Genomic DNA, 22,500 nt, shown 5'->3' on the forward strand with positions numbered 1-22,500 from the left:
CAACATCAACAAATGGCTCTGCAACCTCTACAACAGTTGTCAATTCCACAACACGACAAACTGGTGGGTAATAGGCGATGGTCCCACAGCCACTTTGCATGCATTGTTCTGCTGCAAACCAAGAAATGGAAGCTGCAGTTATGACAGATTCAGGAAGGATCTTTACACATTTTATAATCATTGCTAAAGTGACACCATTTAACACGTGTAAATACCTAAAGATGTATTCATAAATAAATGCAGTTTCATTCCGTTTGCTCTCTCTCCCTCAATCCCATGCATTCTAAACTTATGGACAAACCTACCTCATGGGAAATATCAAAGGACTTGCTAAAGTCCATGTGGACAACATCCAGAGCTCCGCCTTCTTCAATCCTCTCGTGACCTCTTCAATTGTTGGAAACAACCATTTCCCACAAAAAAAGCCAAGCTGATGGCATGGTGGCGCAGCAGTAGAGTTGCTGCCTCACAGCGTCAGGGACCCAAGTTCGATCCTGACTACAGGTGCTTGTCTGTACGGAGTTTGTATGTTATCCACCATGAGCACATGGGTTTTCTCCCGGATCTTCGGTTTCCTCCCACCGCAATAACATCAACCATCGTCCTTGGTTGGGTCAGAGAAAAGAGTCTAGCTTCTCTAATAATTCCTTGGTGCTTAAACCCTCCACAAGGCAATATTCCTATGAATATTTTCTGCAACCTCATCAGATTGATCACACCCTTCAAATAATATGGTGACCAGACCCCATGGAATACTCCAAGTGTAGCCTAACCACCAATTTGAGACACCATTGCAGCATAGTGTCTCAACTACCATACTTCGTGCCTTGGCTGATGAAGGTGAGCAAACCCCACCCTGAACTGGCTGAGCTTCCCAAAATGCGCAACTTTAAATTGATCTGAGTTAACGTGTGTCCAATTTGCTTGTTCACCCTGGATCCCATGTATTCCAGCCTTGTGGCCCACTCTAACTTGTTGGAATGTCAAAGGCCATGCCAAGATCCTTGTGGTCAATGTCCACCGCACTGGTTTCACTGACTTTCTTGGTGATTTCTTCAATTACCACTGTCAATGCATTTCCCATAAACAAATCCAAGCTGACTATCCCAAATCGGTCCTTAACTTTACAAAAACAAATAAATCCTGTCCATCAGAATTCCTTCAGGTAACTTTCATACTACTTACGTAAGGTGTATAATTACTTCCTATTGCTTTTTTGGCTTTTGTTAAACCAAATGAAGAGATTATTTCTCAGGCCACTTTCTAAGACTGACTATCCCTGTCATTCACTGTATGCAGTTACAAGAACAGTTCATGAAATCAATGCTGACACTGAGATGTCTACAACACCAATCTTCACAACTACTTCAGCAACAACAAGCACTGTTACACCACCAGCTACTAATGTCTCCACTCAACCATTGACAGGTGAATCCACAACACCTACGACAAGGACTGCCAATTTCACAGCATTAGAATTTGGTGAGTATTGGACAATGTTGTGAACAGCATTTTTACAGGTTATGCTGCCAAGTGTGTAAAAGATGCAAGAATTAAACAATATTCCATCATATCTATGAACACAATAAAATGAGCTAATGTGACATCACTTAACATCATCACTACTGGTAGAAGTTTTGGAGGTTACATTAGGTTACCTATAATTCGATTACTCAGTGTTTCATTATGCCTACCCCTGTATAATTGAAGTATCCAGCCTTGTCTTTACAAGCAGCAACAAGCAGCACAGCACAGTTAATGTCTACAGGAAACACCAATTAAACGTCAACAACTGAAATATACAGCTACATCTTCAATGACAACGGCCACCTTAATGTCAGGAGCAAGCATGAACTAAATCTGTGCTTTATACATTCAGCGTTAAACAGCGTTAAAAAAATCGCCTTTTGGCCCATGTTATCCACATCGACCAAAATGTTAATCTATATTAATCCCATTTATTTGCAATGCCCTATAGTCCTCTAAAACTTGCCAATTCATTTACCTGTCCAAATGTGTTTTAAACTTTGTAATTCTATCCACATCTGTCATCTCCTTTACCAACTAGTTTCATATACCCACTGAACCCTGTGTGAAAAACCTGCCCCTCAGATCCCCTTTAACTCATCTGAGCAACAGCTCCTGGAATGAATCCTAACACTGAGGCATCTACAACACACCCACTATCGACATCTACATCAACAATGTTCACAACCACTTCAGGAACCACAGGCATTGTTACACCACCTGTAACTGACATCTCCACTCATCCTATGGTGGGTGTATCTGAAACATCTACGACAATGACCGCCAATACCACAGTATTTGAATTTGGTGAGTATTGGACAGAATCGACAACTACTTCACTGAACCCATCAAACTCTCTGTGGAAAATATACCCCTCAGATCCCCTATAACTTTTTGCTCTTTCACCCTTAACCTATGGCTTCTAGTTCGAGGCTCCCATGCACAACGAAAAAGACCATAACCATCCAACGTTTTTAGGCTTCTCACAAGATTATCAACCTCCATAACATCAATGCTCAGCCTTAGTTGGTCAGGGAAAAGAGGTCTTGTGAATCCAAAAACTCCTTGTTGCATAAGGCAATATTGTTATGAATCTTTTCTGCATCCTCACCAGCTTAATCGCACCCTTCCAATAATATAGTGACCAGAACTGCACGGAATACTCCATTGTAGCCTAACCTACAATTTATACAATTCTATCTTGGTGTCACAACTACCATACTTCGTGCCTTGGCTGATGAAGGTGAGCAAACCCCACCCAGAACTGGTTAAATTTCCCAAAACGCTTTACTTTAAATTGATCTGAGTTAACTTGTGTGTCCAATTTGCTCGTTCACCCTGGATCCCATGTATTCCAGCCTTGTGGCCCACTCTACCTTGTGGGAATGTCAAAGGCCATGCCAAGATCCATGTGGACAATGTCCACAGCACTGGTTTCATTGACCTTCTTGGTGATATCTTCAATTACCACTGTCAATGCATTTCCAATAAACAAATCCAAGCTGACTATCCCAAATCGGTCATTTACTTTCCAATTACAAATAAATCCTGTCCATCAGAATTCCTTCAGGTAGCTTTCAGACCACTTACATTAGGTGTCTAATTACTTCCAATTGCTGCATTGGCTTTTGTTAAACCAAATGAAGAGATTATTTCTCAGGTCACTATCTAAGTCTTTTTGCATTCTTACCAGCTTAACCACACCCTTCCAATAATATCGTGACCAGCATGGAATACTCCAAGTGTAGCCTAACCAACAATTTATACAATTCTAACTTGGTGTCTCAACTACTATACTTCATGCCTTGGCTGATGAAGGCGAGCAAACCCCACCTGACTGGTTGAATTTCCCAAATTTCATTCCAAAGAGGAAGAATGATTTCAAGGGGAGTAAAGGGCAACCGTGGCAGACAAGGGAAGTCAGGGACAGTATTAAAATAAAAGAGAAGAAGTACAACGTAGCAAAGATGAGCGGGAAGCAAGAGGATTGGGTAATGTTTAAAGATCAACAGAAGATAACTAAAAAGGCAATATGGGGAGAAAAGATGAGGTACGAAGGTAAGGTAGCCAAGAATATAAAGGAGGATAGTAAAAGCTTCTTTAGGTATGTGAAGAGGAAATCATTAGTTAAAAACAAATTTGGACCCTTGAAGACTAAAAAAGGTGAATTTATTATGCGGAACATGGAAATGGCAGATGAGTTGAACAGGTACTTGGTATCCGTCTTCACTAAGGAGGACACAAACAATCTTCCTGATGTACTAGTGGCCAAAGGTTCTTGGGCGACGGAGGAACTGAAGGAAATCCACATTAGGCAGGAAATGGTGTTGGGTAGATTGATGGGACTGAAGGCTATGCATGGTCTGCGTCCCAGGGTACTTAAGGAAGTGGCTCTAAAAATCGTGGACACATTGGTGATCATTTTCCAATGTTCTATGGATCAGTTCCTGTGGATTGGAAGGTAGCTAATGTTATCCCACCTTTTAAGAAAGGCGGGAGAGAGAAAACAGGGAATTATAGACCAGTTAGCCTGACATTGTTGGTGGGGAAGATGCTGGAGTCAATCATAAAAGATGAAATAGCAGTAACAGGATCGGTCTGAGAGCATGGATTTGCGAAGGGGAAATCATGCTTGACTAATCTTTTCCAATTTTTTGAGGATGTGACTCATAAAATGGACAAGGGAGAGCCAGTGGATGTAGTGTACCTGGACTTTCAGAAAGTATTTGATAAGGTCCCACATAGGAGATTAGTGGGCAAAATGACGGCACATGGCATTGGGGGTAGAGTGCTGACATGGATAGAAAATTGGTTGGCAGACAGAAAACTATGAATAGGGATTAACGAGTCCCCTTTAGAAAGGCAGGCAGTGATTAAGGGCCTGTCCGATGAGCATGCAACTCCATGCAGCAAGCGCGACCCACAGGGCCTGTCCCACGAGCATGCGACTCCATGCGGCAAGCGCGACCTAACGTGGTTGCTTGAGCCGTACGGCCTTGCGGGGCCGGTCCCACTTCGATCGCCAGAGCCGTATGGAGATGTGCGGAGCTGGTCCCAACATCGCGCGGGGTTCCGAAAAACTGAACGTGTTCAAACATTCCGCACGGCAACAGCCTGCCGGCCTCCAGCCGCCTCGACACCGTACGCAGCACCTCGACGCCGTACGTCACGCGCAAACTTCCCGCGGACTTCGCTCGAACTCCATGTCACTCACTTGACCTCCGCGCGGCCCCCGCTTCTGGTTTGGTCGGATTTGCCACATGCAGTCACATGCTCGTGGGACAGACCCTTAAGTCGGATAGCACAAGGCTCGGTGCTGGGAAAGCAGCTATTTACAATATACATCAATAATTTAGATGAAGGGATTCAAAGTAACATTAGCAAGTTTTCAGATGACACAAAGCTGGGTGGCAATGTGAACAGTGAGGAGGATGCTATGAGAATGCAGGGTGACTTGGACAGGTTGGGTGAGTGGGCAGATGTGTGGCAGATGCAGATTAATATGGATAAATGTGAGGTTATCCATTTTGGTAGCAAAAACAGGAAGGCAGATTATTATCTAAATGGTGTCAAGTTGGGAAAAGAGGAAGTACAATGGGATCTGGGGGTCCTTGTTCATCAGTCTATGAAAGTAAGCATGCAGGTACAGCAGGGAGCGAAGAAAGCGAATGGCATGTTGGCCTTTATAACAAGAGTAGTTGAGTATAGGAACAAAGAGTTCCTTCTGCATTTGTACGGAGCCCTAGCGAGGCCAAACCTGGAGTATTGTGTGCAGTTTTGGTCCCCTAATTTGAGGAAGGACATTCTTCCTATTGAGGGAGTACAGCGTAGGTTTACAAGGTTAATTCCCGCAATGGCGGGACTGTCATATGCTGAGAGAACGGAGCGGCTGGGCTTGTATACTCTGGAATTTAGAAGGATGAGAGGGAATCTTATTGAAACATAAGATTACTAAGGGTTTGGACACTCTAGGGGCAGAGAACATGTTCCTGATTTTGGGGGAGTCCAGAGCCAGGGGCCATATTAAGAATAAGGGGTAAGCCATTTAGAATGGAGATGAGGAACTTTTTTACACAGAGAGTTGTGAGTCTGTGGAATTCTCTGGATATTTTCAAGGGAGTGCTAGATATGGCTCTTAAAGATAGGGAAGTCAGGGGATATGGGGAGAAGGCAGGAACGGGTTACTGATTGTGGATGATGAGCCATGATCACAGTGAATGGCGTGGCTGGCTCGAAGGGCCGAATGGCCTACTCCTGCACCTATTGTCTATTGTGTATTGTCTATTGTCTAATGCTTTACTTTAAATTGATCTGAGTTAACTTGTGTGTCCAATTTGCTCGCTCACCCTGGATCCCATGTATTCCAACCTTGTGGCCCACCCAACCTTATGGGAATGTCAAAGGCCATGCCAAGATCCATGTGGACAATGTTCACAGCACTAGTTTCATTGACCTTCTTGGTGATTTTTTCAATTACCACTGTCAATGCATTTCCCATAAACAAATCCAAGCTGACAATAGTAAGATTAAACGAGAACTTACCAGTTTGAAGTTTGATCTTTATTTTATGAGGAGTAACGTTGAGGGAATACGTGAAGAACCCCGCTAGGACGCATGAGTGTCATTCTTCAAAGCAGCTGTGTGGAATCACAGATAACTGTAATGACTAAACATAGTAAGATTAGAGAAGAGATACCAGTTGAGTATATGATCAAGGGTGGGAGCGGAGGGCACATATTCCCTCAATGTTAATCATAAAATAAAGATCAAACTTCAAACTGGTAAGTTCTCGTTTAATCTTACTATTTTACTTCGGAGTCACGTGAGTGACTATATGAAGATTTTAAAGCTCTGTGATTTCATGCCGTGGAACGAGTACATGCCTCACATCTGCCTTGATTGTGGGGAGAATAGTGTTAACATCATTAGATATCAATACGATATTGAAACAACGAAAATAATTTTATTAACCCCAAATCATAGCCCCTATTTATGGGGTAAAATCATATTACAGAACTTAAATGTGTTTCTGCAAATGTTCCAGGTTCTATGACCGGTTTATTATAAAATCGTTGGAACGTTCTTTCCGTTGACCATCCTGCAGTCTTGAGGATTTGGTCCATAGGAACATCCAACTGTATTGCTGCTGATGTGGCTGCAGCCCTGGTGGTGCGAGATTAAAAAATGTTAGTATCTACTTCTGCTTTTATTAGGACCTGTTTTAGCCATTGTGAGATGGTCTGGACTGTCACTTTTGTGTGTGGCTGTTTGTGGCTGATTAACAGTGCCATTTCTTTCCCTCTGATGATTCTTGTCTGTTCCATGTATAATAGTAAGTGAGTTACTATACAGAGGTGATCATCCGTCGGGTTGGCACTGAACTCTATTTTTTGCCCTGCTGTTCCCTGTCTGTTCTGTTTAATTAATTCATGGATATGAAAAGTCAAATTCCCAGATGAAATAGTCAAGTTGTCCAGCCTTAGTTTTTGTAGCGACTGGACCCTTTGTGCCGTGACCAAAGCCATCAACATGACCATTTTCATGGTGAGTTTCTGTAGGGACAGAGCTGTAGGTGGAGACCAGTTTCTCAACATGGTCAATACAATGCTCACATCCCAAATTTGGGTGTACCTGGTTCTTGGGGGATTCATATTGAAAATGCCCCTCATGAGTTTGGTTACCAGGGGGTGTGTCCCTACAGAATGCTGCTCTGTTCCTTGCAACAGGTAATTTGACAGAGCACTTCTGGCGCAGTTGATGGCACTATAGCTGAACCCCTCATCGTAGTGTAGGCTGGCCAGAAATTCCAGAACAGACGGAATGCTGTTTGACCTGTGGTTCAGGTTATTGTCGTGACAGTACTTCCCCCATTTCTTGATGTGCACCAAGTACTGTTTTTTGGTGGACTGTCTGTGGGCCGATGCAATCATGTCCATTGTTCGGTCCGTCAGTCCCAGGTGTTGTAGTGGCGCTTTCAAACTCTACAAATTAATAGGTTTGTATGATTATGACAGGGGTGACTTTCCTGTGTTACTGGATGGACCAGTAAATTTTGTCTATGTTGGATGGTGATGCACGGTTCTAATACCGGGAACCATGGTTGAGTAGGCCAATCGGGTACTATCAAAATACCAGACGCAGAGTCTTGTTGTATTTTCCTTAATACCCGACTGATGAGGCAGAAAGGAGGGAATGCATAAATAAACAATTTCCCCCAATGCAGCGAAAATGCATCTGTAGCTGCTGCCCCAGGGTCTGGTTCCCATGAAACATAACTTGGTAACTGGTGATTGAGCCTGGATGCGAAAAGATCGATATCTGGTGTTCCATACCATGCTGTAACTTTAGCAAATACATTTTTATCCAACATCCATTCAGTGTTTTCATTTAATTTGCGTGACCTGATGTCTGCCACTAAATTTAATTTACCTGGTAAGTAGGTAGCTGATATCCAAATATTTCTCTGGATACACCATTGCCAAGTTGTGTTGGCCAGATTGTCACATGATGTTGATTTATTTCCACCCATATGGTTGATATATGCTACCACGGTGGTGTTGTCAATTTGTAGTCTAACATGCTGGTGATTTAACCCAGAACAATATGACTTAAGGCCATGGAATGCACTTAACTTTTCCAGGTAGTTTATGCCCCGTGCTTTTAATAATGTTGCCTCCTGTGCATTCCATCTCCCTCCACAGCTGGAGATGGAATTTGTGGCTCCCCAACCAAGTGCACTGGCATCAGTTTGTAGTACCATAGACGGGTTGCTGATAATTATTGGGTTGGAACAATACTTGATGTTGTGTTCCCACCATTTTAGTTCTATTATGGCCTCTGTAGGTAGCTTCATTGGTCTGTCAAAATGGGCACCATTAATTTTGAGTGCTCTTATTTTTGCTCTCTGTAAATTTCGATAGTGTAAAGGACCGAATTGTGTGGCTGGAAATGCGGCCACTATTTTCCCAATTATTCTGGCTACCAGTCTAATGGATGGTTTGGTGATGTCAATGATTTCGCTACAAGCCTCTTTTAAGGCTGTAACCTTTTCTTTTGGCAAAGTCACTGACATGAGAACTGAGTTAATGGTGAACCCCAGGTAATCCATTTTTGTTGAAGGCGTTAATTTAGACTTAACTGGATGGATGATAAATCCCAGTTCTTCAAACAATTGTTGTGTGGCTGTTACTGCTTGTTTAGCCAATTCCAGAGTTTTGCCAACAATATATATGTCATCTAGATATGCCATTACCATGTGTTTTTGTTTTCGCAATAACGCCAGGGCTGGTTTCAAAATTTTTGTGAATAACCTGGGGGCTGATGTTAGCCCATTTGGTAGTGCCCTGTATTTTCAGAATGTCCCATCCAGTTGAATTTTAAATAGCATCTGTGGTCACCTCTTATGGGTACTGTATAGTAAGCATCTTTTAAATCGATGCTTGCCATATAGTAGTCTTCGGAAACTAATTGCTTAGCAGTAACAAAGGTTTCCATTTTGAAATGAATATATTGTAAAAGGTATTTAAAGTTGTCAAATCGATGATGATGCGGCAACCACCATCTTGTTTTTTATAAAGATATTGGACACGAATTCCTGTGATTCGTGTTGGGTGTGTTAAATTACTCCTTTTTTATATAGTCGTTGTATTTCAGCATGTGCTTTAGATTTTTCTATGCCTGTGAGCACGAACATTCGGTTCGGTACATGCTGTACTGGAGGGTTATGTTTTAATATAAATTCTATGGTATAACCCTGGATACTGCTTAGAATGTAAGTGTCTGTAGTTATCTTATTCCATGCATCCAAATAATATCGTAACCTCCCACCAACTTTCATGCTCCCTTTAATTCTTAAGGAACCAGACCCACCTATCTCCATGGTTACCAGTGGTAGGTGTGTTATTTCTTCGGCATCCTCCGTGGACGTTGAGGCGCCGTTGTCTGGGTCTGTTGTTGGGTTGAAGGCTTGCGCATTTTCCAGGGCGGTCGGTCTGGGCCATGGCCTAAAAAAGACCGCTGTTGGGTGCTCCTGGTTTTTGCGCTTGCCCCGATTTGTGTTGACCGTCTGAAGGGTCCGTAGGGTTGATATTTTTGGCCGTAGTAGGTTTTGGTTGCTTCTTTTATGAGCCCCAGTGTTTTCGCCTCTTCATCAAGTTCCTTGACTTGTTTAGGTAAATCCCCTCCAAATAAGAGAATTGGCGGTTTGGAGGTTCCTGGTTTACAGAGGCCGGCAAATTTGGGGTCTAATGCTGGTTGGATTGCACTTTTTATAATGTTGTTCAACTCATATTGTGAGATGCACAGTAAAGCTAGTGCATCCTGGTGGTCTTGGGTCATGTTTTGCTCCTTCAAAGTGCGGGCAAAAGCTGTTATTCCTGCCGTTAACACTTTTAGGACTTTTTGAATTTTTGAATTTTTAAATCACTGGTTCTAATTGATGACCGCACATGTTTCCAGATGCACTGGTTTACACTGGGAACATTTAATGACTTGCAGTTCCTTGGAGGTAAATGTCGTGCCATGGTGTCTGATAGAGCCAGTGCCTGTAATTGATTAAATGACATATAGTCAATGCTAGCCGCTATTTTTGGCTCCAGGTCTTGGCCAGTTTGGTCTGGTTGGAAAAACTGGGACACCATGTCCAGCATGTCTTCTTTCACCCCAGGCATATGTTGTTCCCTGCCCTGTTCAGGGTCAGCCCAGAATTGATCCTCCGTGCTCTCCTCTGATGAGGGAGAGGCACTGTGCAGCCCCACAAGGGGTACTGCTGTGGGGCTTATTGATTGTCCACTGTGGCTAGCCTCCATCTCCCACTTTGGAGTATCTCCTCCAGCAGCCGCTCCAACTGGCTCTTATGCTCTCGGGCATAGGCCACTCGCGGCTGCTCCAATTCCCGCAGCCGCTCCAACCGGCTCCAATGCTCACGGGCACTGGCCGCTCGCGGCTGCTCGTCATCCTGCAACCGCTCAAACCGGCCCCGGTGCTCACGGGCACTGGCCGCTCACGGCTGCTCAAAGTCAGACTCTCCATCGGAGTCTGGCATTCGGTCCGTTTTCAGCTTCGCTTTCCCGCCCGGCCGAGGAGTGGATTTGGCCGGAGCGGGAGCGAAGTCGGGCACAGCTGTCCATCTTTCCACCTGCAAGGTAAGTTGGAAAAACGCAGAGTCTCCTTACCTGCTGTTGTCGGCTTTTTAATTCTGCCGCTTAAGGGGAACGTCCTTCCCCCTGCTGTGGCTTGTTGAATGCAATGCGTGTAGCGATATGACACGCATGCGTCCTAGCGGGGTTCTTCACGTAGTCACTCACGTGACTCCGAAGTAAAATTCCAAATCGGTCCTTAACTTTCCAAATACAAATAAATCCTATCCATCAGAATTCCTTTGTGTAACTTTCAGACCACTCACATAAGGTGTATAATTACTTCCTATTGCTGCTTTGGCTATTGTTAAGTGAATGAGGGATTATTTCTCAGGACACTTTCTAAGACTGATTATCCCTGTCATTTGTGCAGCTACAACAATGGTTCCATTCATGCACCTCTTCAAATATATTTTTAGCATTGTAATTCTATCTACATCTGTCATCTCCTTTATCAACTCGTTCCATATACCCACTAAACCCTGTGTGAAAAACCTGCCTCTCATATCCCCTTTAACTCTTTCCCCACTCACTTGAAACTATGCCTTCTACTTCTAAATGCCTGCACACAGTGAAAAAGACCATGACTAACCAGCTTATCTATGCTTCTCATGACATTGTGAAACTCTATAAAGTCAACCCTCTGTCTTGATTATACCAGGGAGGGCAAGGCCACCTGTCCAATAACTCCTTTCCCTTAAACCTTCCGGATGAGGCAATATTCCTATGAATCTTTTCTGCATGCTCTCACACCCTTCCAAAATTATGGTTACCAGAACTGCACAGAATACTCCAAGTGTAGCCCAACCACCAATCTATACAATGTAACATCGGGTTTCAACTGCTATACTCAATGCCTACGACGTGCTTTCTTCACCACTCTGCTTATCTGTGTTGCTACTCTCATCCTCGTAAATCCTCTCAGTATCCTTTCCAGCTTGACACCATCTTTCCTATAACACGGTGCCCAGAGCCGAATACAATACTCTAAATATGGCCTCACCAATGCCTTTACAACTGCACAAGACCTCCCATCTTCTATACTCAGTACTCTGGCTGTTGAAGGACAATGTGCCAAAATACTTTTTAACCACCCGATCTACCGCGTGACTCCACCTTCAGGGAGCTATGCACCTGAACTCCTAGATCCCTCTGCTCTACAACACTACCCAGAGCCTTACCATTCACTGTGTAGGTCCTGCCCATGTTAGAATTGAATGTGGAGAATTTCCTGGATGCTATGAACCTGAGGCCAGTCACACGCGTTAGATTACCTTCTCCAAATTTGGTTTGTGTTCAGGAGGGTATGACTGCAACTGCGGCAGGTAGGGAAATCCAAGGGGCAATTTTGGAGGAGCCTCAGCCCTTGAGTTTGTCTAACAGGCCTGAGAGTCTTGTTCCCTGTATTGATCAGAATGGGGGCTGTTGGAGTGATGAGCAACGTAACCATGGCACTGTGGATCAGGGAGCAATTCAACAGTCCCAAAGGCCATGTTGCCTGCCTGGTGTCCAGGATCGATACATCTCATCTGGCCTAGAGTGGGAGGGGGAAGATCCAGTTATTGTGGTCCATGTTGGTACCAATGACATGAGTAAAACACGGAAAGAGATTCTGCTGAGAGAATTTAAGCAGCTGTGGATTAAATAAAAAGAAGACCAAATAAGTAATAATCTCTGGATTGCTACCTGAGCCGTGAGCAAATTGGTGTAGGGTTGATGAAATTAGAAAGTTAAATTCAAGATTAGAAAGTTAAAAGTGGCTCAAATTTGGTGTGGGACAAGTGGGTTTGAATTCACAGGACATTGGCATTAACATTGGGGAAGGAGGGAGCTAGGATGGACTCCACCTGAATGATGCTGGAACCTTGTTCCCGAGGTTGGGGGAGTCCATACCAGGGGCCACAGTTTAAGGATAAGGGGTAAGCCATTTAGAACAGAGATGAGGAAACACTTTTTCTCACAGAGAGTTGCGAGTCTGTGAAATTCTCTGCCTCAGGAGGCAGGTTCTCTGGATACTTTCCAGAGAGAGCTAGATAGGGCTCTTAAAGATAGCGGAGTCAGGGGATATGGGAAAAGGCAGGAAGGGGGCACTGATTGGGGATGATCAGCCATGATCGCATTGAATGGCGGTGCTGGCTCGAAGGGCTGAATGGCCTACTCCTGCACCTATTGTCTATTGTCAATTGTCTATTGACCAAGGTCCTGGCGAGTTGTACAACTTAGGCTGTAGATGGGGCTTTAAACTAAATAATGAGGAGAGGGGTGGGGGAGGTGAACATCCTGGCCTGGTTTATCTTACAAAAGTTACATTGGTCAGAGTTAATTTTTGTATCCAATTTGCTCTCTCATCCTGGATCCCATGTATTCCAACCTTCTGGACCAGCCTACCTTGTGGTAAATACCGAAGGACATGTTAAAGCCCATGTGGACAATGTCCACAAATCTGCCTTCATCAATCCTCGTGGTGACCTCTTCAATTACCAGAATTAATCATTTTGCCCAAACAAAGCTCAACTGACAATTCCAAAATTTTCTTTGCCTATCGAAATAAATAAATTCTATCCATCAGAATCCTTTCCAGTACCTATCAGAACTTTAATGTGCGGTGTAGCTTAGCTTCCTCTTTCTGCTTCGCTATTGTTAAACTGAATAAGGAGATTATTTCTCAGGACCCATTTCTAACACTGAATAACCCGGTCATTTTTGCAGCTACAACAGCTCCTAACACTGAATCATCTATAACACATCCACTACCGACATCTACAGCACCAATGTTCACAACCACTTCCACAACCTCTTCTGGAACCGCAGGCATTGTTACACAGTCAGCTGCTCACGTCTTCACAGTATTAGAACTTGGTGAGTATTGGACAGTGTTGCCAACTGCATTTTTACTGGTTACGTAACCATTTATGTAAAAGTGTGAGATTACTTATCAGCACCAGTACTTACAGGTTTTACATCAGGTAATCAGATTGACTTCAATTATTCGCAGTGATCTCATAGTATCTGCACCCATATAATTCAGGTCTGTAGTCGCTGTGTTTATATCTATTTTAGCAACATGCAGCACAGCGGAGACAACTTAATCGGGAAACACCAATGAAACCTCCCCAAGTGACTGCTCAGTCACAACGCCAATGACACCAATCTTCTCCATGTCAGCAGCAAGGATCGAGCAAATCTGTGTTTTACAGATTCCTAGATTCATAGTTATTCAGCACAGAAACAAGCCAGCACACCACATGCTTTCCTCACAACTCTTTCTACCTGTGATGCCACAACGAGGAAACTATTGACGTCCCAAATGTCGTGATGTTCAAAACAACTTCTCAAGCCTCTAACATTCACCATATACATTGCAGCCTGGTTTCTCATCCCAAAATGCATTCCAAAATGCACCTTACATATTAAATTTTGTATGTCATTTGCCGTCTCACCAATCTTCACAACCACTTCAGAAACCACAAGCACTGTTACACCCCGAGCTATTGACATATCCACTCAACCATGGGCAAGTCGAGTCAAGTCAAGTCATGTTTATTTGTCACATACACATACGAGATGTGCAGTGAAATGAAAGTGGCAATGCTTGCGGACTTTTGTGCAAAAAGACAAATAACCAAACAACTAAACAAACTATAAACACAATCATAACACACATATACTTTTACATAATAAATAATGGAAGGAAAAACGTTCAGTTTTGTTAGTCCCTGGTGAGATAGGCGTTTACAGTCCGAATGGCCTCTGGGAAGAAACTCCTTCTCAACCTCTCTGTTCTCACCGCATGGCAACGGAGGCGTTTGCCTGACCGTAGCAGCTGGAACAGTCCATTGCAGGGGTGGAAGGGGTCTCTCATGATATTGTTGGCTCTGGAGTTGCATCTCCTGATGTATAGTTCCTGCAGGGGGGCAAGTGAAGTTCCCATAGTGCGTTCGGCCGAACGCACTACTCTGCAGAGCCTTCTTGTCCTTGGCAGAGCAATTTCCAAACCAGCAGGTGAATCCACAACATCTATGACAACGACTGACAATTCCACAGCCTCAGGATTTCGTGAATATTGGACAATGATACAAGTATGTAAAAGATGCCAGAATTTCAAGGATATATCAGAAGCCCATTGTACATAGGAACACAATAAACTACTCAGTCTACCTGCGTTGCTCTTTTCAGGGAACTGTGGATTTGCACCCAGTGCCTGATATTCAATAAAGCTCCACATGTTCTGACATTCACTCTGTACCTCATAGATTACCTTCACAAAATATATCACGTCACATTGGCATGAGTGAATTTTTCTATCCCTGGATCTCACCCTGGATCCCATGTCTTTTAACCTTCTGGACCAGACTACCTTGTGGGAATTGTCAAAGGCCAGACTAAAATCCATGTGGACAACATCCACAGATATGCCTCATTGATCTTCTAGGTAAGCTTTCAATTACCACAACCAAATAATTTCCCACAAACAAAGCCAGGCTGACAATACCAAATTTGAAAAAGGGTATCGACACGAAACATTACCCATTCCTTCTCTCCAGAGATGCTGCCTGTCCCGCTGAGTTACTCCAGCGTTTTGTGTCTACCGTTGATTTAAACCAGCATCTGCAGTTCTTTCCTACACAATCCCAACTTGGTCCTTGCCTGGGACCCATTCATTCCTGGGATCATTCTTGCAAACGTCCTCTGGACCCTCTGCAGGGCCAGCACATGCCTCCTCAGATATGGTGCCCAAAATTGCTCACAATACTCCAAATGCAGCCTATCAGCCTTATATTTGTGTTTGCCTTCAGAAACAACAAGCACTGTTACACCACCAGCAACTGACATCTCCACTCAACCATTGACAGTTGAATCCACAACATCTACAACAATGACTGTCAAATCCACAGCATCAGAATTTGGTGAGTATTGGACAATGTTGGCAACAGCATTTTTATGCTACCAAGTATGTAAAAGATGCCAGAATTTAATGAATACGAGAAGCCAATTATATATATGAATACGATAGATTCTGCTAAAGTGACATTCATTATCAGTACCAGTAATTATAGGTTTTACATCAGGTAACCACATGTTCTGACATTCACAGTACATCCTGTCCTAGTTTACCTTCACAAAATGTATCACGTCACATTGGCATGAGTGAATTTTTCTATCCCTGGATCTCACCCTGGATCCCATGTCTTTTAACCTTCTGGACCAGACTTCCTTTACTCACGGTGATTTCAGTGCCTGCTCCCATATAATTACGGTGTCCTGCCCCCCTATTTCTGCAACAAGCAGGACAGCAGGAACAATGTCTGTGGGAAGCAGCAATGAAACCTTCACATGCGATTGTACAACTGCATTGTCATTGACAATAATCACCTCAATGACTGCAGCAAGCAGAAACAGGCTCTTTGGCTCGTCTTGACCACACTGACCAAAATATCTATCTATGTTAATCCCAGTTGCGTGCAAGTGCCCCTTATTCCTCTAAACCTTGCCGATCCACCTGCCTGTCCAAATATGTTTTTAAGTTTGTGGTGATATCCACCTCTACCACCTCCTTTAGCAACTCATTCCATATACCCACTGCACTCTGTGTGAAGAACACGTCCCTCACATCCCCTTTAAATTCACCCAAGGCCAGTTCATTGGCTATATTTAAGAGGGAGTTAGATGTGGTCCTTGTGGCTAAGGGGATCAGTGGGTATGGAGAGAAGGCAGGTACAGGATACTGAGTTGGGTGATCAGCCATGATCATATTGAATGGCGGCGCAGGCTCGAAGGGCCAAATGGCCTACTCCTGCACCTATTTTCTATGTTTCTATGTTTCTAAATCAATCCCATTCAATTTAAACCACAGCCTTCTAGTTTGAGACTCTAGTACATGCGGTTAAAGACCGTGACCATGCATTTTATCGATGCCTCTCATGACATGTTAAACCTCCATAAAGTCACTGCTTGACTGGACCAGGGAAAGAATAGCCCAGCCTAACCAATAACATGTCATCACATAAACCCTGCAGAGAACGCAATATTGTTATGAATCTTTTCTGCATCCTCTCCAGCTTAATCACACCTGTCCACTAGTTTGGTGACCAGAATTACACAGATTACTCCAAATGTAGCTTAATTGCTCAATGTCGTGAAGACGACTTGTGGTATGCTGGCCTTCTTCATGACACTTTCTACCTCTGTTGCCAATTCTAGGGACTATGGACATACCCAAATCCACTGATGCTCAATAAAGCTCCCCAAGTTTCAAACATTCACCATGTAATATGTAGCCTGGTTTAACTTCCCAAAAGATACACCTTTACATACATTTGAGTTAAATTCTGTATTTAATTCACTGTCTCAACCTGCATTCCATACATCTGGACCATCTACGACAATGGATGTCAATTTCACAGCATCCAAATCTGTGTAGGACAGTTTTGGACAGTTATGCCAATAGCATTTTTACCTGTTACTTGCCAAGTACGTAAATTGTGCCAGAATTCAAAAAAATATTCAAGAATATTCAAGAAGCACATTATATATATTAGCACAATACATTTTGCTAAAGTGGCATCAGTATTTACAGGTTCAGCATCAGGTACTTGCATTAACTTCAATTACTCACACTGATTGCACGGTGATCATAAAGTTCGCTCTTTCACCCTGGATCCCATATGTTCCTCAAGGGAAATGTCAAAGACTATGCTCAGGTCCATGTGGACCATGTCCACAGTTCTGCTTTCATCCATCCTCTCTTCAATTACCACTATAATATAATTTCCCAGAAACAAAGGCAAGCTGACAAACCCAAATTGGTCCTTGCGGGCGGGCGCTAGAAAGTCCGCAAGGCAAATTAAAGCCGCGCCAGGCGTTGTAAGGCCCCGCTCCAGGTCACTCTCAACTGCGCAATTCAGGCGGGAGAAGTCGCCGTTGCCAGTGCCCCGCAAAGCAGTCTCCCACCGGGGACCTGCGAGTTCCCGGTGTCACCATCCACCGGAGTCGGGTCGCAACAGCGCGCCACCGCAACTCTCCACGCTCCGAAGCTGGCCAGCTCCTCGGAGGTAGGTCCGCAGCTCCACTCCACAGGCTCCACAGCTCCACAGCTCCACAGCTCCACAGGCTCCACAGGCTCCAGCTCCACAGGCTCCACAGGCTCCACAGGCTCCACAGGCTCCACAGGCTCCACAGGCCCCGTGACTTGAGCCTCCAGGTCGTTCCGGTTGGAGGCCGCTCCACGGCGCTGGGCCCCAACGGCAACAGAGACCCGACAGGGAAAAGGTCGGGACTCCATCCAGGGAAGATTTCCAAAAGTTTCCCCCACACACCCCCCACCCCCCACACAAACATATTTAAAAACCCGCTACAAACTAAACCCTCAACAGGACAAGCCATTGAGTGTAGTAATGGAAACACTATGTACAACTTGTACAACTTGTTGGTTAAGCTACACTTGGAGTATTCTGTGCAGTTCTGGTCACCAAACTATTGGAAGGGTGTGATTAAACTGGAGAGCATGCAGAAAAGGCGAGCGCTGTCCTGTGTGCGGCTGCCCTGCCAGCAGTTGTCTGTCTTTTCACCGTTTTATTTTTATTTTTAGTTAGTTAAAATGTTTTGTTTGGAGGTCTAGACTTTTTTGTGTGTGGGGGGGAGGGGAAAGGGGGAAACTGCCTTTCAGGGTCCCTACCTGGTCGGAGAGGCAGCTTTTCTCCGGGCTGCAGCTTCGACCCATCCTCGCGGCCTACCAGCGGGCCTGGAGCGGCGTTTCCTGTCACGGACCGCCCAGAACCTCGGTTTCGGCAGCGGCACAGCGCTGGAGCGCTATCGTGGAGCGGGCGATGCCTTGCCTGGGTCGCCGCGCTGGAGCTCCGGTGAGCTGAGACCGCCGGGAACAACATCGCGGAGCTGCGGGACTGTGGAGCGGCCAGCTGCGGGCGGCGGCGCCGAACTTTACACCGGGAGCCTGGGATCTCGCGACGAGATCGGCAGTTGTGGAGCTCCAACCGGCGCGGCCTTGTCGGCTTTGGAAGCCGCGGCCTCCAGTATGTTCCAGGGTTCCCATGCCGCTGTGAGGACTCTCCCGACGCCGGAGCACCACCACCCGGCGAGAACGGCCAGGAACATCGGGCCTCCGTAGAGGCAACTGTGGAGGCCTCAATAGGCCCAACTATGGGTGAACTGGGGTTGGGGACTGGACTTTGTGCCTTCCCTCATGGTGGGAGCCATTGTGGGGGGATGTTCTTTGTGTTTAAGACTCTCATTGGTGTTATGTCTGTATTCTTTTTTTGTGTGCTGCAAAATGGCAAAACGCATTTCACTTCATTACACCTCGGTGTATGTGAATGTGACCAATAAAATACCTTTGATACCTTTGAAAGATTCATAGGAATATTGCCTTCACTGTATTTTCAAACATCGGGACATTTGGGGACACCTATAGTTCCCTGTGAGTGGCAACGCAGGTGGTGAGAGTTGTGAAGAAAGCGTGCGGTGCGCTGGCCTTCATCAGGCAAGCCATTGAGTGGAGTAATTGAGACACCATGGCGAAATTGTGCAACTTGTTGGTTAAGCTACACTTGGAGTATTCTGTGCAGTTCTGGTCACCAAACTATTGGAAGGGTGTGATTAAGCTGGAGAGGATGCAGAAAAGATTCATGGGAATATTGCCTTCTCTTTAGGGTTTATAACCATATAACCGTATAACAATTACAGCACGGAAACAGGCCATCTCGGCCCTACAAGTCCGTGGCGAACAACTTTTTTCCCTTAGTCCCACCTGCCTGCACTCATACCATAACCCTCCATTCCCTTCTCATCCATATGCCTATCCAATTTATTTTTAAATGATACCAACAAACCTGCCTCCACCACTTCCACTGGAAGCTCATTCCACACCGCTACCACTCTCTGAGTAAAGAAGTTCCCCCTCATGTTACCCCTAAACTTCTGTCCCTTAATTCTGAAGTCATGTCCTCTTGTTTGAATCTTCCCTATTCTCAAAGGGAAAAGCTGATCCACATCAACTCTGTCTATCCCTCTCATCATTTTAAAGACCTCTATCAAGTCCCCCCTTAACCTTCTGCGCTCCAGAGAATAAAGACCTAACTTATTCAACCTTTCTCTGTAACTTAGTTGTTGAAACCCAGGCAACATTCTAGTAAATCTACTCTGTACTCTCTCTATTTTGTTGACATCCTTCCTATAATTGGGCGGCCAAAATTGTACACCATACTCCAGGTTTGGTCTCACCAATGCCTTGTACAATTTTAAAATTACATCCCAGCTTCTATACTCAATGCTCTGATTTATAAAGGCTAGCATACCAAAAGCTTTCTTTACCACCCTATCTATATGAGATTCCACCTTCAAGGAACTATGCACGGTTATTCCCAGATCCCTCTGTTCAACTGTATTCTTCAATTCCCTACCATTCACCATGTACGTCCTATTTTGATTTGTTCTGCCAAGGTGTGGCACCTCACATTTATCAGCATTAAACTCCATCTGCCATCTTTCAGCCCATTCTTCCAAATGGCCTAAATCACTCTGTAGACTTTAGAAATCCTCTTCATTATCCACAACTATCTTGGTATCATCTGCATACTTACTAACCCAATTTACCACACCTTCATCCAGATCATTGATGTACATGACAAACACCAAAGGACCCAACACCGATCCCTGAGGCACCTGCCTCCAACCCGACAAACAACCATCCACCATTACCCTCTGGCTTCTCCCATTCAGCCACTGTTGAATCCATCTTGCTACTCCTGCATTTATACCCAACAGTTGAACCTTCTTAACCAACCTTCCATGAGGAACCTTGTCAAAGGCCTTACTAAAGTCCATATAGACAACATCCACTGCTTTACCCTCGTCAATTTCCCCAGTAACCTCTTCAAAAAATTCAAGAAGATTAGTCAAACATGACCTTCCAGGCAGAAATCCATGCTGACTGTTCCTAATCAGACCCTGTTTATCCAGATGCTTATATATATTATCTCTAAGTATCTTTTCCATTAAATTGCCCACCACTGAAGTCAAACTAACAGGCCTATAATTGCTAGGTTTACTCTTAGAACCCTTTTTAAACAATGGAACAACATGCGCAGTACGACAATCCTCGCCAAACCTTATGTGATAGAAACATAGAAACATAGAAAATAGGTGCATGAGTAGGCCATTCGGCCCTTCGAGCCTGCACCGCCATTCAATATGATCATGGCTGATCATCCAACTCAGTATCCTGTACCTGCCTTCTCTCCATACCCCCTGATCCCTTTAGCCACAAGGGCCACATCTAACGCCCTCTTAAATATAGCCAATGAACTGGCCTCAACTACCTTCTGCGGAAAAGAATTCCAGAGAGTCACCACTCTCTGTGTGAAAAAAGTTTTCCTCATCTCGGTCCTAAAAGATTTCCCCCTTATCCTTAAACTGTGAGTTATTGGATAGGCTGGGCACTTCTTTCCATGTTGAATACTCACCAGATTCTGATGCTGTGGAATTGACAGTCAATGTCGTAGATACCGCAGATGGTGTCATTCCAGGACCTGTAGTTCTAGCTGCAAATATTACGGGAATATTCAGCCTTAAAATGTGTTTAATGGCAGTTATTTAAAAGGTTCTCAAAATCTAATGTCTATACCCATTTAAGTTTAACAAAAGCCAAGCAGAACTGCACAGAATACTCTTAGTGTACCTTAACCACCAAGTTGTACAAGTTGTACATGGTGTTTCCATTACGACACTAGGCTTGCCTGATGAAGGCCAGCACACCGCATGCTTTCTTCACAACTCTTACCAAGGGCGTTGCCACTCACAGGGAACTATAGATGTCCCCTAATGTCCTGATGTTTAAAAACACTCCCCAGGCTCTACCATTCACTGTTTAAAACCTGGTGTGGTTTATCTTCCCTAAATGCTTCACGGTACATGGTTCTGAGCTAAATTGTGTATCTAATTTGCCCTTTCACCCTGGATCCCATATATTCTAAGCTTCTGGTCCAGCCGACCTTATGGGAAATGTCAAAGACTATGTTAAGGTCCATGTGGACCATGTTTACAGTTCTGCCTTCATCCATCCTCTTGTTGGTCTCTTAAGTTATCACAATTATGTCATTTCACATAATCAAAGACAAAGGGACAAAGGACAAAGGACATTTATTGTCACATACACCAACTGGTGCAGTGAAATTTGAGTTACCATGCAGCAGACAGATTAGATGAACACAACACTATAGAATGTAACATAAAACATAAAAACATCCCCACACAGCGGAATCAACATTTCCCACTGTGAGGGAAGGTAACAAAGTTCAGTCCTCTTGTTAACCCGTGGTCGGGGCCTATTGAGGCCTCCCCAGTCGCCGGAAGGGGGCGGCCCGATGTTTCAGACCCTCTCGCCGGGAAGATGGAACTCCGGCGTCGGAAGAACACTCTCAACGGCCTGGGGTTTCCAATCGGCCGCTTCCTATCGGAGACTGTGGCTCCCGAAGTCCACAGACCGAGCTGGGTGGAGCTCCAACACAGGCGATCCTCGGCATAATTTCCTTATGGGAAATGTCAAAGTCTATGCTAATTTCCATGTGGACCATGTCCACAGTTCTGCCTTCATCCATCCCCAGTGATCTCTTCAATTATAACAATAATGTAATTTCCCATAATGAAAGACAAGCTGACAATCACAAGTTGTTTATCTTCTTTGCAAATACAAATAAATCCTATTCCTCAGAATCTCCCGCAGTACCTTTCAGACCACATATGTACGGTCTATCTTTACTTCCAATTCTTGCTTGGCTTTTGTTAAACTGAATTTGGAGATTATTTGTCAGGACACATTTTA

The 22,500-nt window shown here is 44.4% G+C and overlaps 1 protein-coding gene across 47 annotated transcripts in view; it reads left to right on the forward strand.

Annotated features, from left to right (window-relative positions):
* LOC129703226 (mucin-2-like) overlaps positions 1-22,500 on the forward strand; it is a 177,536-nt gene that overhangs the window by 28,721 nt on the left and 126,315 nt on the right. For 34 of the 47 annotated variants that reach the window (XM_055645492.1, XM_055645491.1, XM_055645478.1 and 31 more), the window contains exons 2-5: positions 1-63; positions 1,300-1,482; positions 13,374-13,523; positions 15,461-15,571. The exon at positions 1-63 is cut by the window's left edge and continues 54 nt beyond it. In XM_055645492.1, coding sequence (XP_055501467.1) covers positions 1-63; positions 1,300-1,482; positions 13,374-13,523; positions 15,461-15,571 — 507 coding nt within the window. The remainder of the gene's footprint in view (positions 64-1,299; positions 1,483-13,373; positions 13,524-15,460; positions 15,572-22,500) is intronic. The other 13 variants (XM_055645473.1, XM_055645506.1, XM_055645482.1 and 10 more) reach the window with 9 other exon arrangements.

The sequence above is a fragment of the Leucoraja erinacea genome, chromosome 14, assembly GCF_028641065.1.
Source record: "Leucoraja erinacea ecotype New England chromosome 14, Leri_hhj_1, whole genome shotgun sequence".
Taxonomy (NCBI): Eukaryota; Metazoa; Chordata; class Chondrichthyes; order Rajiformes; family Rajidae; genus Leucoraja; species Leucoraja erinaceus.